Here is a 17,344-nt window from a genome sequence, read left to right on the forward strand (position 1 = left end):
CCTAAAGTCTAACAGGAAATGGTTTGACAAGAAGTGCACTAAAGCCTTAACAAAGCTTAGACACGCGATTCACAAAAGACCGCGGGATGTAATTCTAATTAGAGAATTGAGGAGGGATTACAACACTGTACTGAAGGATAGGAAGGACCTGATTAAAAGGGATGCATGGGATGAATTATGTTCGGCGTCACAATCAAAGGATCCGGCTGCTTTCTGGAGGGTTATAAACACTCCGCTCCTGTATGATAAAAAAGCACGCATGGAAATCGCCGTTACAGAAGATGAGTGGGTGGCTCATTTTTCCTCCCTTTATAGGGCTGTTGAATTAGTGCCCGATACAGGTTATGACTCCACGATGGTAAATCTAGATCTACCTAAAGCATTGGTTGTAACTCTACCTGAAGTTCTTACGAGCCTGAAGGCAACTAAGGGGGGTAAGGCGGCTGGACCGGATGGTATACCAGCCGACCTCTATAAGGCCAATACTGATTTATGGGGGCCAATGCTAGTCCAGCTTTTTAATGTTGCTTTGGCAAAAGGTCTAATCCCTACCTGGTTTACATCAATTATAGTCCCGATCTTTAAGAAAGGTGACAGGCAGAACTGCACATGTTATAGGCCAATTTCTTTATTGGACTCCTCCATAAAAATTCTTGGGAGAGTGGTTTTAGTTAAGTTGCAAAGCTGGGCAAAAGAAAATGGGGTGCTAAGTGATTTCCAATATGGGTTCCAAAGGGGTTTAGGGACTATAGAGCAAGGACAAAATTTGTTTATCTTGCAACAGAAGTATATAAGGGTTAAAAAACAACGTCTATACCTCACTTTTGTTGATTTATCGTTGGCTTTTGACTGCGTGTCACACAATAAACTGTGGGCAATTATGGCCGAATTGGGGGTAGACAACGCTATTATATGCTTCCTGAGAGATTTATATTCTGGGGCTACTGCAACTGTTCGGTATGGGAAAGAGGGAGAATGTAGCAGACACTTTGGGATTGGTCGCGGTGTACGCCAAGGGTGCGTTTTAGCGCCTTTTTTATTTTTGCTATATACAAATGGTTTGGAGCATCGCCTCGTGCAGGAGGACAGGGACATGCCTATGGTGGGTGGGAGACCTGTCCCTGCCCTGCTGTACGCTGACGATGCAGTCCTGATGGCACGCACCCCAATGGCACTTCAAACTTTGGTTACATCTTTTAATAGTTTCATGCTTAGCTTGGACTTGAAAATTAACTGCTCCAAAACACTGTTTATGTACTGTGGGACAAGAACAAGCAGGCATTTGAAGCCAATTTTTATAAATTCCAATCCCTTAGAGAATACCTCTACTTGGGCATTTTGTTTCATGAAAGTGGCTCATGGACTACTGCAATTAATGCTAGAACCCTGCTATTTTCCAAAACTATTATGGCTTTACAGTGTTTTATGAAAAAGCTAGGAAAAAAACCCATAAAGGAAATTTTAACTATCTATAATGCTACTTGTATAGCCGTAGCTACTTATGGTTCAGGATTGTGGGGTTACTCAAATGTCTGTACAATTCAAACCATGGAAAATAAGTTTTTACGCCACATTCTGTCCGTCCCTGAGAGCACTGCGACCCTTATATGCCATGCTGAATTGGGTGTGGTGTTTGTCACTGATACAATCAAGATTCAGCCAATCCTTCTTTGGCACAGGGTTTGGACAAATGATGAATGCATGGTTAACCGGGCCATTTTAAAGGACATTCTAGCACTGGACAATATTAACAATTTCAAATGGATATGCTATGTCAGAAACTTTCTTGAAGAATTAAGTTGTGCTCAATACTTTGAGGACCCGTCATCCATGGCACATATATCAAGAAGAGGTCTGAAAAATCTGTATATTGTTCACCTCAGGGACAAAAGACAAATGGAGGAGGTGAAAAAAAGACTGTTTCTGCCCATCAGGCAATTATAAGTGGAGAGAAACCACAGCCATACCTATCATTAAATATGTCCAACCATGAACGTTTCCTTTTAACCCGGTTTAGATTTAACATTGTTTTTAGGTTATTATCTTTTCCTGTGATGAATTGTTGGTCGAAAGACTTATGTCCCTGCCCATGTGATGATGTGTCCCCACAATCCGATATTCATATTTTATTCTTTTGTAAATTTTATACTTTTTATCGAAGAAAACGTATTATTCCCATTCTCAAAGACTTAAATGTATATAGATGCTGCTTAGCGTTCTTAGAGTGACAGAAAATGGAAACTGTTTTTATGGTAGCATCACTTGCTGAATTTTTTTAATCAGTTTTTAAGTGTCGTAAATCCATCCAAATCAATTAATCTTTATGCTGTATATATGTATCTATTTTTGTTGTCTTCTTATATGTTCTTTTGCTGAGATTTTAAATAATGATCACCTGACCCATTGTAAATTGTACCTTTTCATGCTACTTTTATGGTTATTCTCTGTTTTTAACCGAATAAAGTATTTTGAACTTGAACTTGAACAATGCAGTAGAGAGTGAATCTCTTCTTCATCTCTTGGAATCCAAGGAGATAGATGGTTCTGTGGAGTTAGTGATCCTTTACTTTAGCCTGACTCCTGAACAGCAGCGGCACTGCCGCCAAGTGTTAGGGCAGTACTATTCACTGTTTCCCTCATCCCTGGGACTACCCACCTGTGTACCCATAATGTGAACACAGGAAACAACCTTTCTGTCAAGAACACACCTTACAGGTTGCCGACAAGATTAGGGCCAGCATTAAGGAAGAAGTCTGCAAAATGTTGGAATTGGGGGTGATAGAACCCACCAGTAGACCCTGGTCCAGTCCTGTGGTTCTGGTACCAAAAGTTGCCCCTCAGAGCACCACACCTGAACTCAAGTTCTGTGTGAATTATAGAGGGCTCAACTCAGTCACAAAGACAAATGCTCATCCCATCAACAGCCTGAGAAGCTAATTAGCCCATTAGGTGCTGCCCAGTACTTAAGTACTTTTTATCTTACATCAGGGTACTGGCAGATCACCCTAACAGAAAGAGCAAAGGAGAGGTCAGCCTCACCCACTCCAGAGGGCCACTATCAGTTTAGAGGGATGCCCTTTGGACACAAACATGTCCATGTCACCTTCCAGAGGTTGGTGAACCGCGTTCTTGCTTGAACGGAGGCCTTCACTGCTGCCTACCTGGATGACATAGCTGTCTTCAGTAGCAGCTGGAAGAACCAACTTTTTCATCTCCAGGAAGTACTTCAGGCTCTGCAAGAGGAAAGCCTATCAAGGTCAGTAAGTTCCAGATAGGGCAGGGATCTGTGGTAGACTTGGAACACACATAGGGCAGGGGTTAGGTGCAGCCCGTTCCGGCCAAGGTAGAGATTATCATGGCCTGGGAGCCGGGCAAACCCCGGACTGAGGTCAGAGCATGTTTGAGCCTCACTAGGTACTATAGAAAGTTTGTCAAGGGATATGGCACCATTGTTGCCTGCCTTGACAGAGCTGACTTCTAAGAAGCAGTCCAGGAGTGTGATTTAGACAAAGGCATGCCAAACTGCATTTGACTCCCTTAAGAAGACCATATGCACAGCCCCTATGCTCAAGGCCCCTGACTTCTGTCAAGAGTTTATCATTCAGACTGATGCCTCAGAGCATCGCATGGGGCAGCGTAATGCGGAGGGCCTAGACCAACCTGTCGCCTTCATTTCCAGTAGGTTACTTCCCAGGGAAAAAAGGTGGCGTGCTACTGAAAGAGAAGCTTTGGCTGTAGTCTGGGCACTCAAGATGTTGGGACCATACCTGTTTGGTACTCAGTTCCTGATTCAGACTGACCACAGGCCCCTTAGGTGGCTCATGCAAATGAGGTGTGGGAATCCAAAACTGTTGAGGGCTTTTATTTCCCTACAGGGTATGGACTTCAGGGTGGAACACCGACCAGGGGCAGACCACTCCAATGCTGACGGTCTATCCAGATTTGTCCACCCTACTGATGAAAACTCCCTAGAGGCTGGGTAGCTCTCACAACTTTCAGCCGGGGGGGGGGGGGGCGGACACATGTTAGACCTGTCATCCTTAGGGCAGTCTTCCCCCAAACCTTTTGCCGGCTTACCTCCTCTTTTTGCTGATTCATTTTGTAGACCTTAGGACTCGGAGCACTTTACCACAGCTGACCAATGCTAACAATGCTAAAGTGCATGTGCTTCTCCCCTAAACATTGGTATATACACAGGTAGCTGTGGAGAGCAGCCTTCAGTGGGTACCGGGCACCTTGCACCAGTCCAAACGACCCTTATTGATGGTAGGTTATAAAGTCAACCTTATAGAAAGCTATCCTAGTGGTAGCTGTGGAGAGCAGCCTTCAGGCTAAGACTTGGAGACGAGTTAAGCAAGTTGTTTTACCAATTATAATCCCTTGAGTACCAAATGAAAGCACACCACACAAGGTATATATCAAATATATATGTATTTATTCTAAACACAGCCCCTCTGCACTCTTTATGAGGTCAGAGGTAAAAGTACAATACAAGGAACTTAGGGCCAGATGTAGGTAAATACTATTTACCGATTCTTAAATACCGAATGTTATCAATTCTGTATTTAGGAATAGGTAAATAGTATGTAGGTAATTTTTCGGTAAATTTTACAGACTCTGTAAAATTCGGTATTTACTGATTCGATATTTACCGAATCGGTAATTCCCATTCATTCAAATGGGCCTGGAGGCCCATAGCAATGAATGGGAATTACCGATTCGTTAAATACCGATTCGGTAAATGGGGAACACATACAAGGGTGGCAGGGTGTCACATTGACACCCTGTTGCACCTCTGAATAGTGCATGGGTGCTCATGTGGCACACATACATGCCCTAAGGGCATGTATGTCTGCCACATCGCAGTGTTGTAAAAGCAAAAAATTGCTTTTTCAAAGGTTTTCTATATTTACCACCAAGTTGTAGTTGGTGGTAAATAACAAATCCTCAACTGAGGAATGCACTCACTTGAGTGCCCTCTACATTACGGATTCAGTAATTTACCGAATCGGTATGTTAAGAAATCGGTAATTTACTGATTCCTTAAGTTACCGATTCGGTAAAATACCGAAGCCTACAAAAATGCCACCTACATTCAAAATGCCAAATACCGGTTGGTAACGTCCGAAATTCGGTAATTTCGACCATTACCAACCGGTATTGGGCGACCTACATCTGGCCCTTAATTAGCATACGATAAGTTGCACAGTATACGATATGCCCTAGGGGCCTCACAAAAAGGTGAAGCTTGTATCTTCAGCCACGAGGACCAGGAGGCATCGGCGACAACCAGGAGCTGGATTCAAGCTGTACCATGAACGATCTAGTTGACTCTGGTGTCGATATCTGGATTGGACCCAACAAGCCTTGGCAAACGCAATCTACGCACGATGACAAGATGGGCTTCGGTGCAGACCAGCAAGGTCTGAGGATCTTCTCTTTTTGGGGAGAAGTTGGAGAAAGCATGGAGCAAACCAGTAAAGCAAAGTAAATCAAGGATTGGTCTTCTTGTGGGCTCACTAGCCAACAGACTAGGAATAGCAAAGACGCGTAAAGCTGAAATGCGCAAAGCGGGCCCACGGGTCACTCATGGAGTGTAGGCCTCTGAGCTTCAGTGCAAAAGGTGCATGGGGCTGGGGCTTCAAGCACCCCAATGCAAAACTTTGGAATACCTCGGGAAGTCAGTGAAGTAGCAGCAATGCAGGATGTCCAGGAGTTCTGGTCCCACGTCTCTCTTGTCTGCCACAGGTCTCAGCTTTGCTAGGAGCGCAGGTCAGCATCAGAGATGTCTGGAAGTCTGTGTCCTGTGTTACAGATTCTTCGGGATCTGGCGGGAGTCTCGAAATTGCAAACCGGCAAAGATGCTGTTGTGCCTGTTTGAACAGGGTGGTCACCCCTTGACCACAAGGGAGATTTCTTCCATCTTCCAGTCGATATTGAATGTCCAAGGTCCAAGAAATATGTTGCAGAGTTTCGTCCAGGGTAATCTAAAGTCCTAGGGACTGGGGTTCTGTACTTATAGTAAGTTTAGGGGTTGGACTAACTCTAAGGTCCCTCCTATGGGTGGACCTGGGAAGGGGGTGGTTACACCCCTTCCCCTTTGTCCAGTTTTGTGCCAGAGCTGGGACTGAGTGCCCCAGCAACCGGTTTGAACTGGGAAATGCATGGAGCACCTTGTGTGCCCCAGGCAGTGTCTGAAAAGCATTCACTGAATGCAGCCCTCCCTGCCCAAGTACACTAAAGCCTGTGTGGGGAGGTGCCAGCACCACCCTGGACAGGAAACCGATTTTCCAGGCCTCCCCTGCCGGAGTTTCATCCAGCAGCAGGAAGGCAGGCTCGTGTCTGCGGCAGCAGCATCCATTTTGTGATGCTGGGGTTCTGTTTAACTTTAATCGGGTTTAACAGTAACTACATGTCTTCTCCCTCTAGAAGGGTGGAATGCTACCCACGCCACCAGAATTGGTGGGGGGGTAGGGGTAGTATTCCAAAGTGTTTGACACCTTACACAACAGGTTTTGATAAAACCAAACCAAAGTTAGCATTAACCGCAAGGATTATAATGCACTTAAGAGTATATGGTATGGCTATATCATAGAACAGCTATAAGGAGATGGTTCTGAAAGCTGCAGAGGGGCTCAGCTCATGCTAGGGCACCCTCTCACACAAAACCAAGCACTCTGCCTCCAGGATTGTCAAGGCCTGCCATAGGAGTGACTTATAGGTTACTATGTGTCTATATATAAGGTAGATATAGGTAGACTATATCTAAGTAAGGGGTGATTATGCCACCTTACCCAGGCTGTAAGAACAGACCTGTGGTGTCAGTTTGGAAGGCTAACCAGGGGTGGCACAATACATGCTGCAGCCCCTGGTAGGCCTAGGGTGCACCTATGCCCTGGGTACCTAGAGTACTATATATAGGGGCTCACAAGAGTGACCCATTAACCAATCTGGTATGTACCTAAAGTACATGGTATCAATTTAGAGAGAGAACAGCTAGGCTGTGGGCCTGAATAGCAGGGCCACAGCCATACTAATGTCGAAAAACCAGTGAATCACAGCAAAACGTGGGGGTAACCATAGGAAGCAGACCCTACTCTCCTACAGTATACCATATGCTCAGGGCATGTAAGTTAAATGCTACTATTGGGCCTGCAGCATATATTGTGACACCAACACCAGTAGCCATTCAAACCTATCTTAGGCCTGCCACTGCAGAGCCTGTATGTGCAGTTTACTGACACTTCAACTTGGCATTTAAAACCCTTTTCCAAGCCTTAAACACCCCTTTTATCAAACACAATTCAACCCAACAGTAGGCCCTAGGTAGCCCCTATCGGCAGAGTGCTGTGTAAGTAAAAAGTAGGGCATGTACTTTTAAATTTTGCGTCTTGGTAATGACAAACACCCAATTTCGTTTTTCACTACTGTGCGCCTTCCTCTTTACTGATAAAGTTGGATTTAACATTACCATTTTAGAAATGTCACTTTTAGAAAGTAGACATTTCTCTGCTTTTACTGCTCTGTGTGCCTGCAGCATGTCTCCAATACACTTCTGGGGTGGGTGACAGCTACACTTTGTGCATTCCCTCTAGACAGACACAAAAAACACAGGAAGGGTAGATGTGTCCTGCCCTGACAAGTGGTGCCAATCCAGTCCCGGGCCTTGGAAGTGAGGTTTCTGTGCTGCAACTCTTGAGAACAATGCTTCACTGGATTTACACAGTTCACCTGACAGCCAAGCATCGCCATCTCCTGCGCTGCTCGACGGCCAAGCTTTTCCAAGCGCGCGGCTTGACGACGATGCATCACCCATCTTCTGTGCAGCTCGGTGACAAAGCTTTCCCCTGGTGTGCAACTCGACAATGACGCATCGCCTTTGAATCCTTCTGATCGACGACAATGCATCGCCACCCTGCTCCACACATCTTGCCCTCAAAATTGATGCAGCCCGATTCAAAGGTACTATTTTCAGAAGGCCAAGGCTGGTCCCTGCATCTTACTGGCACTCCATCATGGTTGGCTAAACTTTTGGATTTGCCCCAGTCAAGCACGACCAGATAACCCTGGTTGGCACTTTATGACTTTAAGCATTATATTTTGAAATATTTTTTTAAAGTTCATGACTCTGGGTCTACTTATTGAATTTTGGTCATTTAGGTCTTGTTTTATTCATAAAATTATTGTCTATTTTTCTTACCCTGTTTAGTGTTTTCATTGTATTACTGTGTGTTGTGTTGCACAAATACTTTACACAGTGCCTCTTTAGATAAGCCTGACTGTTCTATGCCAAGTTACAAGAGGGTGAGCACAGTTTTTTTTTTAGTGTGTATCTAGCCCACCATGAATAGGATTGTGGTCCCTACTTGGACGGTGTGCATACCTCTGCCAACTAGAGACCCAGTTTCTAACATGGCCTCTCTTTGATGAATCCTGAGACCAAGATTTCGGTGAAAGTGTCCACCAACTGCCTCCTAACTTGTGATCACTGATACACCTTGACTAGTGTGATTTATGGGCCTTCGTTGAGCTCACTGAGTTTTACTCTGTGGAATTCCGCAGAGTGACCGAAACACTTTGCTGAATTCTGCAGAATTCCGCAAGCAGGCGGAGTATTGCATGTTGTGCTTTTATTTTTGCATGTCAGTCTTTCTAGTCATCAAGTTACACCTATAAAAAGTCAAATAAAAAGTGCCTAAATGTAAAAGAATGCTAGCATAGGAAGGGACAAGTTTTATAGCTTATTGTCTTGCTTCTTCTTACTGATGCTGGGACTCCGCGGCACCCCGCTGTCTGTGGTTTTGGTTGAGACAGCTCCATCTCACTGGTGGAGTGCGCAACAGGTTGCGGAGGCAGGAGTCTTTCTTGTGAGCCCTGGAGTGCGACAGGGAGCTGGCCATGGAACCGATACACCGCAGAGATAAAGCAGCTGACAGATGAACAGACAGTCAGTCCATTGCACAGCCCACCTACAAGGTACTTGTCTGGTTCATAACGCGTGGTGGGAGAGAGCACCCTTCGGTGTTCCCATGCTCATTGGCTAATCATCAACTCTCAGCCCACCATTGGCTAATGAGCAACCTTCAGGAGATTCTATGATTAAACCATACTGCGGAAAACGTAAAAGACAAGAGAATCGGACGTGAGTGGGGACCATCCTGGAGTGTAAAAGAGTAAGACTACAGCCAGGAAACTCCCGGACGGAATGCCTTACCAGTCAGCCATCTTGTTTTTAAGCTAGTGATAGTGGCACCTCGCCCCTGCAGCTAACTCCTTTAGATGTGAGGGACTAACATGAGATGCCATTGGGCAACATATGCCGATAAGGAACTCCGCCCTGAAAAGTACCACCTAACATGGGATATTATGATGCATTTTAGTGCTGGTGTCTATATCACTCCACTAAAATGCTATTGTTGCACATTTATTTTGAAGCTAGCCCCTATGTGTGACGAAGCACTGCATTAGTCTTGTTTCAGAAACCAGAGTGTGAGGCAGGTCCAGGAGAGGTGGGTTGCTATGGAGATCTCACTTTGGGCTGACTAAGTTGTTCATTTAAATATAATTGTTACACAGTAACATTGAAAGTAGTTGTCTCTTCTCCTCATGGCATGAACCTGTTACGCAGTAACATTAAAAGTAGGTGTCTCCTTCTCAAGTCATGATGCATGTTTCCTTCACTGGCCTCACACTGTGCTAATTCACATTAATCATCACTGAAATTTTTAAAACTCTTACAGAGGTAAGTTAAAACGATTTGCAATATTTAATATTTGTATCTCCGGGGATGGGAAAAGTTATTCAATCCATGTTCATACTCCTTTGAAAATACCAACTCCAATCAATCGTTTTCGTCAATTGGTAAATTCATAAAAACAGATGCCAATGTACTGTCTCTTATTCCTGACACCTTCGCCCAGAGCACTGTTGTTAAGGCCTTTCCAGACATTACAAAGCACAAAGCTCTGTTTGTGGCATGTATCTCATGAAATGAATGTAACTGCTTTGTTTTTTTCTCGCGATAAATTGTAACTCTATGTCTGTCACATAAGAACACTGTAAACCAGAAAATGTCACACATAGTAAAATGAAAACTGATCAACACAAACTAAGAGACTATTGCAAGTGTGAGCGGTTGTACTTTCGCCTCGCCATTTGAGGAGCAGTAAAACCGAAAAAGTGAACATTCTAGGGGTAAATTACTAAGTGGTATTGTATTGTATTGCAAGCTTTTCTTAGTTCTTTACCGAAAGGTGAATACATTTTTAGAACCAAAATTCAGATATGTCAAGGGACCCGATTCAGATCGGAGACCCATAATTCTTTGGTAGAATGCCCGTGCTCGGCGTAAATGGCTCCGCCCCTTTATGAACGTTGTCAATCGTTTCCATTCGGCCCCGCCCATTTCACCGAGTTGCTACGAACAGCGCCGGACCTCGGTGAGCCAGTGTTCCGAGGAATTCCGAAAGTTACCGAACCTTTTCGGCCTTTTGTATCGCGACTCAACCTGACCCCTGTCCTTCCCCTTCGGAGAGGAGGCGGGGCCCTTGGATAAGTGCGGGCTGTCAGTAGTAGGCGTGACGGAGCACAGCCATGACCTTCATCGTGAGTATTTATGCGGGTTGTTTCACAGCCCAGCTCCTTGTTTACCTGCCCGGAGGTGGCGCGGTGCACTCTGGGGGAATTACTGTGTCCGCTCAGCTCCCAGCAATAATTAGGTGGATAGGAAAGGTTCTTGAAGATACTGAGTGTAAGGGCTCCTGTTCCAGACAGTGGGTAGATATTGGTATTTGTAGAGGACAAACTGCGGGATTTTAGCTACTGTGGGGCACGCTATACATTAATCCAAGGGGAACGGTTACAGCAGGGCACATTCCACGGAGAAGAAGCGAACTGTACACAGGATTCCAAGTTTAGGGGGCACATGGAGAGGTGGGCGGCTGTGGAACAGTCCCCACATTTCATGTATGGGTCATTGGACAGACTATTCCGTAGTGTAAGGGACGTGTATGTAACGTTTGACGCATGTGGTTACTCGACAGGTCCTGATGGCATGGTGTTATTTCCTGATGTGGTGATGATGGCATTGGGGCTGTTTTTCCGTGCAGGATAGTAGTTCATTTTAAAACATTGAGCTGTTATGTGCACTGTTTGGGTCATTTGTTCGAAACTATCTTTCATTGATAACACTTCTGACCCTCTATAGCATAGCCAGTCTGTGCAGCGTGGGGCTGGTGTGAACATTTGCTACCAGGACTGATTTTTGTTCCCTGGCCCTTGTAATTAAGGGGACATTCTCCACTCTATGCCGGACAGTGGTATATTTCATATATAGAGGGCAGCGGAGACACCATACCACCTGACGGGATACAATGTGCTTATTGGGACCTTAAAGAGAACACTATATGGCACGAGCGGATTAAGAAGAATGTTTTACAGAGGATGTGGGAAACTGTTGAGTGAGGCACCCTTGAAGTATATTTACATCCACATTATGTGATTTACTTCAGTAATTATATATTGTACACATGTAATGCACGACCATTCATTAGATTTCTGTATGTTTTATTGATTTTTCTTTATAGCTAGAGTTTTCCAAGTTGTATGAGTAAAGCCAAAATACGTGCTTCGATAATCAAGTACATCTCTCTTAGCCTCAATGCAAAGCATGGGGAATATTCCATCAAAAGGGTGCAATAGAAAGAATATTCTACCAATACACGATAGCGAGAGATATATTCCACAGGCCATAAACATAGAAGAGACATCCAACTGATAGAAGGGGCATGTCTGTGGAACGGGTCAAAGACTGAACCATTCCCTATACCAGTGGTTCCCAAACTGCTCCGTAGCTCTCTGGGGAGCCGTCAAACCTAGCCAGGGGAGGTGCGCACCAAGCACTTTAATGTATTTAATGTTGAAGGGTCTTTTGGCCTCAAATAAACTAATTTGACTTAAATGCATGATGTCGATGATTTGTAAGTGAGATGCCTAAAGCTGTAAACGTAGTGCTTAACTGATGGCATGTCGAGGGAGATGACCTCCATATTTCACTGTATCTCCACATTCCAACACTCCCAAAATAAGCGGAAGATGCCGGATTAATTTTGTTAGACTCGTTAATAGTTTAGTTTTTATCCAAATGCATTTTACACCAATGCAAGTTATCACGAAAGTACAGTTGTCCTGTCTATTAAACACACTGACTATTATTAAGTATTGACATTTGTACTTGAACCATAGGTACTTCTAGTACACATTTATTTTAGTACAAATACATTTCCAGACTGGCCTGCTCTCTCCTTGAGCACAGGGAAGTAAAACACCATATACAGCATAATGCTAACATTTGGAAGCAAAAAAAGAGGGACGTTAAAAAAAAATCTCAGGGATTTATTTCACTTGCATTGATTTGGAGCCAATTTTAGGGAGGAGACAGCAAAAATAAAGCTTTATGTGATTTAAAACTTGTGAGTCATCCTGCTGAGACAGGTGTTTGGCATGTATGACAAGGGTAGAAATGGAAGTGCATGCAAATATTCTTCAAACGCAGAAACACTTTGGCAATGGGGCCTACATGCATAGGGGCGCTATCTAGCACTGTAAGTGGGATAAAAAAGTTTGAGAGGGTACTCTAAAAAAGGCATAGGCAAAGAAGTGTAACTAGGAATATTTTATTAAAGGCGCCACCGGAGTAATACCAAACACCCTGCGTATATGATTATAATACCTTAATCAACTTCATCCCAATTATTTACAGGGAGAAAGATGCAAGTACTCCAGAGGCCGGGCTTACATCCCTCCCACCCTCCCAAAAAAGTAATATTGGGGAGACACGGGCAATGGCCAATGGTTCAAGGGAGCCGCAGGTCGAAAAAGTTTGGGAACCACTTAATATAAACCTGAGAAATGGCTCGATATCCATGGTCAAGTCCTCAGCTGGGTACAATAATCAATTGTTATCAAGAGGTAAAGATTGGAGAACACATCTCGATCAAGGCAGCAGTGTCCTGTGGAGTGTCCCAGAACTTCATACTAACCCTCCCTCTTTTAAATGTGTATTTTGCGTCTCTGTGCTCTGCTCTATACTCCATTCTAGTCAAAAACATACGAGGGTCCCTGAAAATAAGTATTAGGGGGAGGAGGCAGGGAAAAACTATAATCAAAAACAAGAGGAACCCCCCCTAAGCCTAAATCTATTAAATGGCGAACACTCTAGTCCATAACAGACATCATTGTAGTCCCACACAGAGAGTATTTATTTGAAAAACATATATATCTATTTATTATTATTTTCCGAAGTTTTCATTTATAGGTCATACAATAATAAAGGCACAAATGTATATACAAAATCTATTTACATATCAAAATGTATGCGGCACATACCCTCTCACATCTTCAAAGTAACCACCAATCACACCCATACAAGCCATCATCAGTCATACCAATCAGCAATATATACAAAAAGTACAAACACTTTACAAAAAAATGTACATCATTAGAAACAAACATACACAACTGAAACAAAGCAAAACAGAAAAAGAAGAAGAAAAGCACCGACGCGCGTTTCGGAACAGGACCGATATTCACCAATCCTTCGTCAGGGCGCAAACAATTACAGGTATTCTCTTCTGTGTGATTTCAAAAACAGTTCCATAGGTTTGAAGTATACATCAATAGTTATAGACAGTAGTATGTAGAGAGCTAGACTCAGGGCTGCCGCTTCATATCACAATATTCAGTCATTGGACAATATCCCTGTCCACAAACATGGGATTGCGTGGAAATGTAAACAAGAGGTCAAAATACTTCACCACGAACTGAGAAAGAATCGCAATACGAGTGATGAAAGGAAACAGCTTGGGTCCGGTTCTAACACATGGAGGGGTCTCCTCCCGATATCAGGAAACCACTCTTCCCCTCTCAAACGTTATTTCTGGTAGAAAACCCTCGCAATCGAGCGGGGCACCGTTTCCTGGGCAGGCTTCTAAGCATAGGGGCACTAATAAATCAAAAACGGCCTGAGTTCCGACACGATCGTGTGGGCGGCATAGAGTCGCACATCCCTCAAATGAAAAGTCGTGGCAAGGCGTCCATCTGTGAGTCCGGGGCCTTCCAGCTGGAATTAGTGCCCCTATGCGTAGAAGCCTGCCCGGGAAACGGTGCCCCGCTCGATTGCGAGGGTTTTCTACCGGAAATAACGTTTGAGAGGGGAAGAGTGGTTTCCTGATATCGGGAGGAGACCCCTCCATGTGTTAGAACCAGACCCAAGCTGTTTCCTTTCATCACTCGTATTGCGATTCTTTCTCAGTTCGTTGTGAAGTATTTTGACCTCTTGTTTACATTTCCACGCAATCCCATGTTTGTGGACAGGGATATTGTCCAATGACTGAATATTGTGATATGAAGCGGCAGCCCTGAGTCTAGCTCTCTACATACTACTGTCTATAACTATTGATGTATACTTCAAACCTATGGAACTGTTTTTGAAATCACACAGAAGAGAATACCTGTAATTGTTTGCGCCCTGACGAAGGATTGGTGAATATCGGTCCTGTTCCGAAACGCGCGTCAGCGCTTTTCTTCTTCTTTTTCTGTTTTGCTTTGTTTCAGTTGTGTATGTTTGTTTCTAATGATGTACATTTTTTTGTAAAGTGTTTGTACTTTTTGTATATATTGCTGATTAGTATGACTGATGATGGTTTGTATGGGTGTGATTGGTGGTTACTTTGAAGATGTGAGAGGGTATGTGCCGCATACATTTTGATATGTAAATAGATTTTGTATATACATTTGTGCCTTTATTATTGTATGACCTATAAATGAAAACTTCGGAAAATAATAATAAATAGATATATATGTGTTTTAAATAAATACTCTCTGTGTGGGACTACAATGATGTCTGTTATGGACTAGAGTGTTCGCCATTTAATAGATTTAGTCTTAGGGGGGGTCCTCTTGTTTTTAACTATACTCCATCCTAAACTACATCTACAAAGAAATTGGAAAGTTATAGGTAGGGAAGAATGGAGAAAGTGGAAATAGGGATGACAAGTCTTTAAAGTGCTATTGGTTCCTGTTAAATGTTATTGGTTCCACATACTTCTCATCAAGCAAATTAATTAATTATCCCAGTAAAAGTATTGTAGCCCAGGTAGAAGTATTTGCCTCGACTTTAGCAAGTCCCTTCATAAACCTCCACACTGCTTTTTTCCATTTCCAGTAGCATGCTCCTGTGCTTTAATACACAAGAGAGTAGAGCTCTAATTAGCCCCAACATGTGCATGCCTATCCAATCGAGATCACTTACCTAGAAGGTTTGAATATACGGGTCAATACACTGCTGTGTGAGGGACACGTGTTGCATGTGGAATAGAGAGATTTCTATTTTTCCAGGATAGTTGAGCCCTTTCATTAGCCAAATAGGAAGCAACGTAAAGGCATCAGCAAAAATAACACAGAGGAAGGTCTAGATTTATATAATAGTCTCAAGACCAGCCTGTGACATTGCTACTCACTGCCAGAGCTTTGTAGAAGAGCCTGGCCAACCACTGCTCTTTTACCTGCAGGCGGAGCTAGTATTCTTGGCCAGGCTGCAGGCCTGAACGGGGCCACCATAGACTCCAAGGAGGACATATCTCCTACCACTTCAACCTGGCTTGTTTCTGTTTGTCTGAAGAGGGTCACTCTTGTACAGGTCTTGGTCTGCTTGCCTCTGACTGTGATGGGGACATGCTTATGTTACCTGTCTCACTGTTCAGCTCTCCTACTCAAATCCACTCCGTTTTTACTCATGTTTTTGTATAATTTCAGCAAGTGCCCTGTCTTTACTCAACAAACACTGGCAAAGGCAATAACTATGGTCTGTTTTGGGATTCACAGAGCTATTGGCTTTGCTAATGCTTGTGGACAAGTGAGAGGCAACAAGAGAATGTAAGGCAAAAAAACATTGATAAATTGCAGGTCATGCATGCAGGCAGGCGCGCTTCTCTTTGAATTCTCTTTCCATATTTCATCATTACCTCACTGTTCCAAGAAGGATGATGGCCACTTGGAGCTGTAAACTGATGATAAAGTATGGATAAACCCATAATAGGATGACTTCCTTGTTCTGAATCATGGGTTTCAGGTCCTAGTCCTTTGTGGCTTGGGTTCCCAACCAACAGATGCAAGGACTTAGTTCAGTACACCATCACTGAGTAAGGAAGTCCAGTTGAAGTGGAGCCCATACAACACACTCAGCATTTCTACATGCATGGTGTTTGTGTTTTCTGGGTTACTAATAGCCCCTTTCCTAGCAGTCTTCCGCCCTAAAGCTCCTTCGATGCGTTACATTTTGATAGCATGAAATAGCTAAGTTGCTTCTAGAGTTTCTTGGGGCCCTGTGCACTGCATACCTATTCACAGAAAATCAGCTGTGCTTAACAGTCTCCAGCTGGAAAGGGAGTATGCCTTTCGAAAGAAAAATACATAACAGCTGGACTCAGCTCCTCGCATCACTGGATCGACTCTTGGCATAAACGTTTTTAAAATGGAGTCTGACTAAGGAGATCATGACAGCCTGTAGCACCAGTTCCGGTACAAATGCATCACACTTGAAAGGCAATGAAACAAGCAAGTAGTCAGGCACCAGTCTGTGAAGAACTGTCTGGCCCTCACAAAAACAAAGATACATCAGAAAAACATAAGCACATAAGAGTAAATACATTAACAAATGAACCATAAGCACTGGCTTTGAAGTACACTATTTTGGAGGTAGCAGATGTAAAGACAATCTGTTAAGAATGGAAATAACCAACAACATTGGGAACACAAATGAATGCTTATGCTCCTAGGAATAAAGAATGAAGCTGGCTAATTTTCCAAACTAAAGACAAGGTCTAAACTTGTGTTAGTAATCTAAACCTGCACAATTTCTAACAAAGCTAAACGAGCTATAAACTAGCCTGTATTTTCAATCCTGAAAAAACTTCAGTCACAGTCCATTTTCAGACTGAACTGTTGATGGACACTCTAGAAAAGTGAAATATTATCAAAAAAAGAGTTTGGCACTTAGGGTAGTCTGCACACAGATGTTATATTGATATCCCAAACAGTTTAATTAAGTTCCAGTAATACATATAACTTCATGAAATTCAAGGAACAACCAGGGATTTTGTATTCTCCCTCACTGACCTAAGGACACGTCACAACAGTAATAGAATTTCAATGCTCATGTAATCTTCCCACATAAAGGCACAAAACTAGAAATGTGAAACAAATGGAAAAATAAATACTGAAGTTTAATAAGAAAGACTGGCCAACAGGAATCATCACAGTACAGCAACATTTAAAGATATGATTA

The 17,344-nt window shown here is 43.4% G+C and overlaps 1 protein-coding gene across 1 annotated transcript in view; it reads left to right on the forward strand.

The window, feature by feature from the left end:
• Positions 1-10,441: 10,441 nt before the first annotated feature.
• Positions 10,442-17,344, forward strand: part of LOC147679655 (uncharacterized) — a 215,292-nt gene continuing 208,389 nt past the window's right edge. The window contains exon 1 of the mRNA XM_086943234.1: positions 10,442-10,605. Coding sequence (XP_086799360.1) covers positions 10,594-10,605 — 12 coding nt within the window. The 5' untranslated portion in view covers positions 10,442-10,593. The remainder of the gene's footprint in view (positions 10,606-17,344) is intronic.

This window comes from Lissotriton vulgaris, chromosome 11 (assembly GCF_964263255.1).
Source record: "Lissotriton vulgaris chromosome 11, aLisVul1.2, whole genome shotgun sequence".
NCBI lineage: Eukaryota > Metazoa > Chordata > Amphibia > Caudata > Salamandridae > Lissotriton > Lissotriton vulgaris.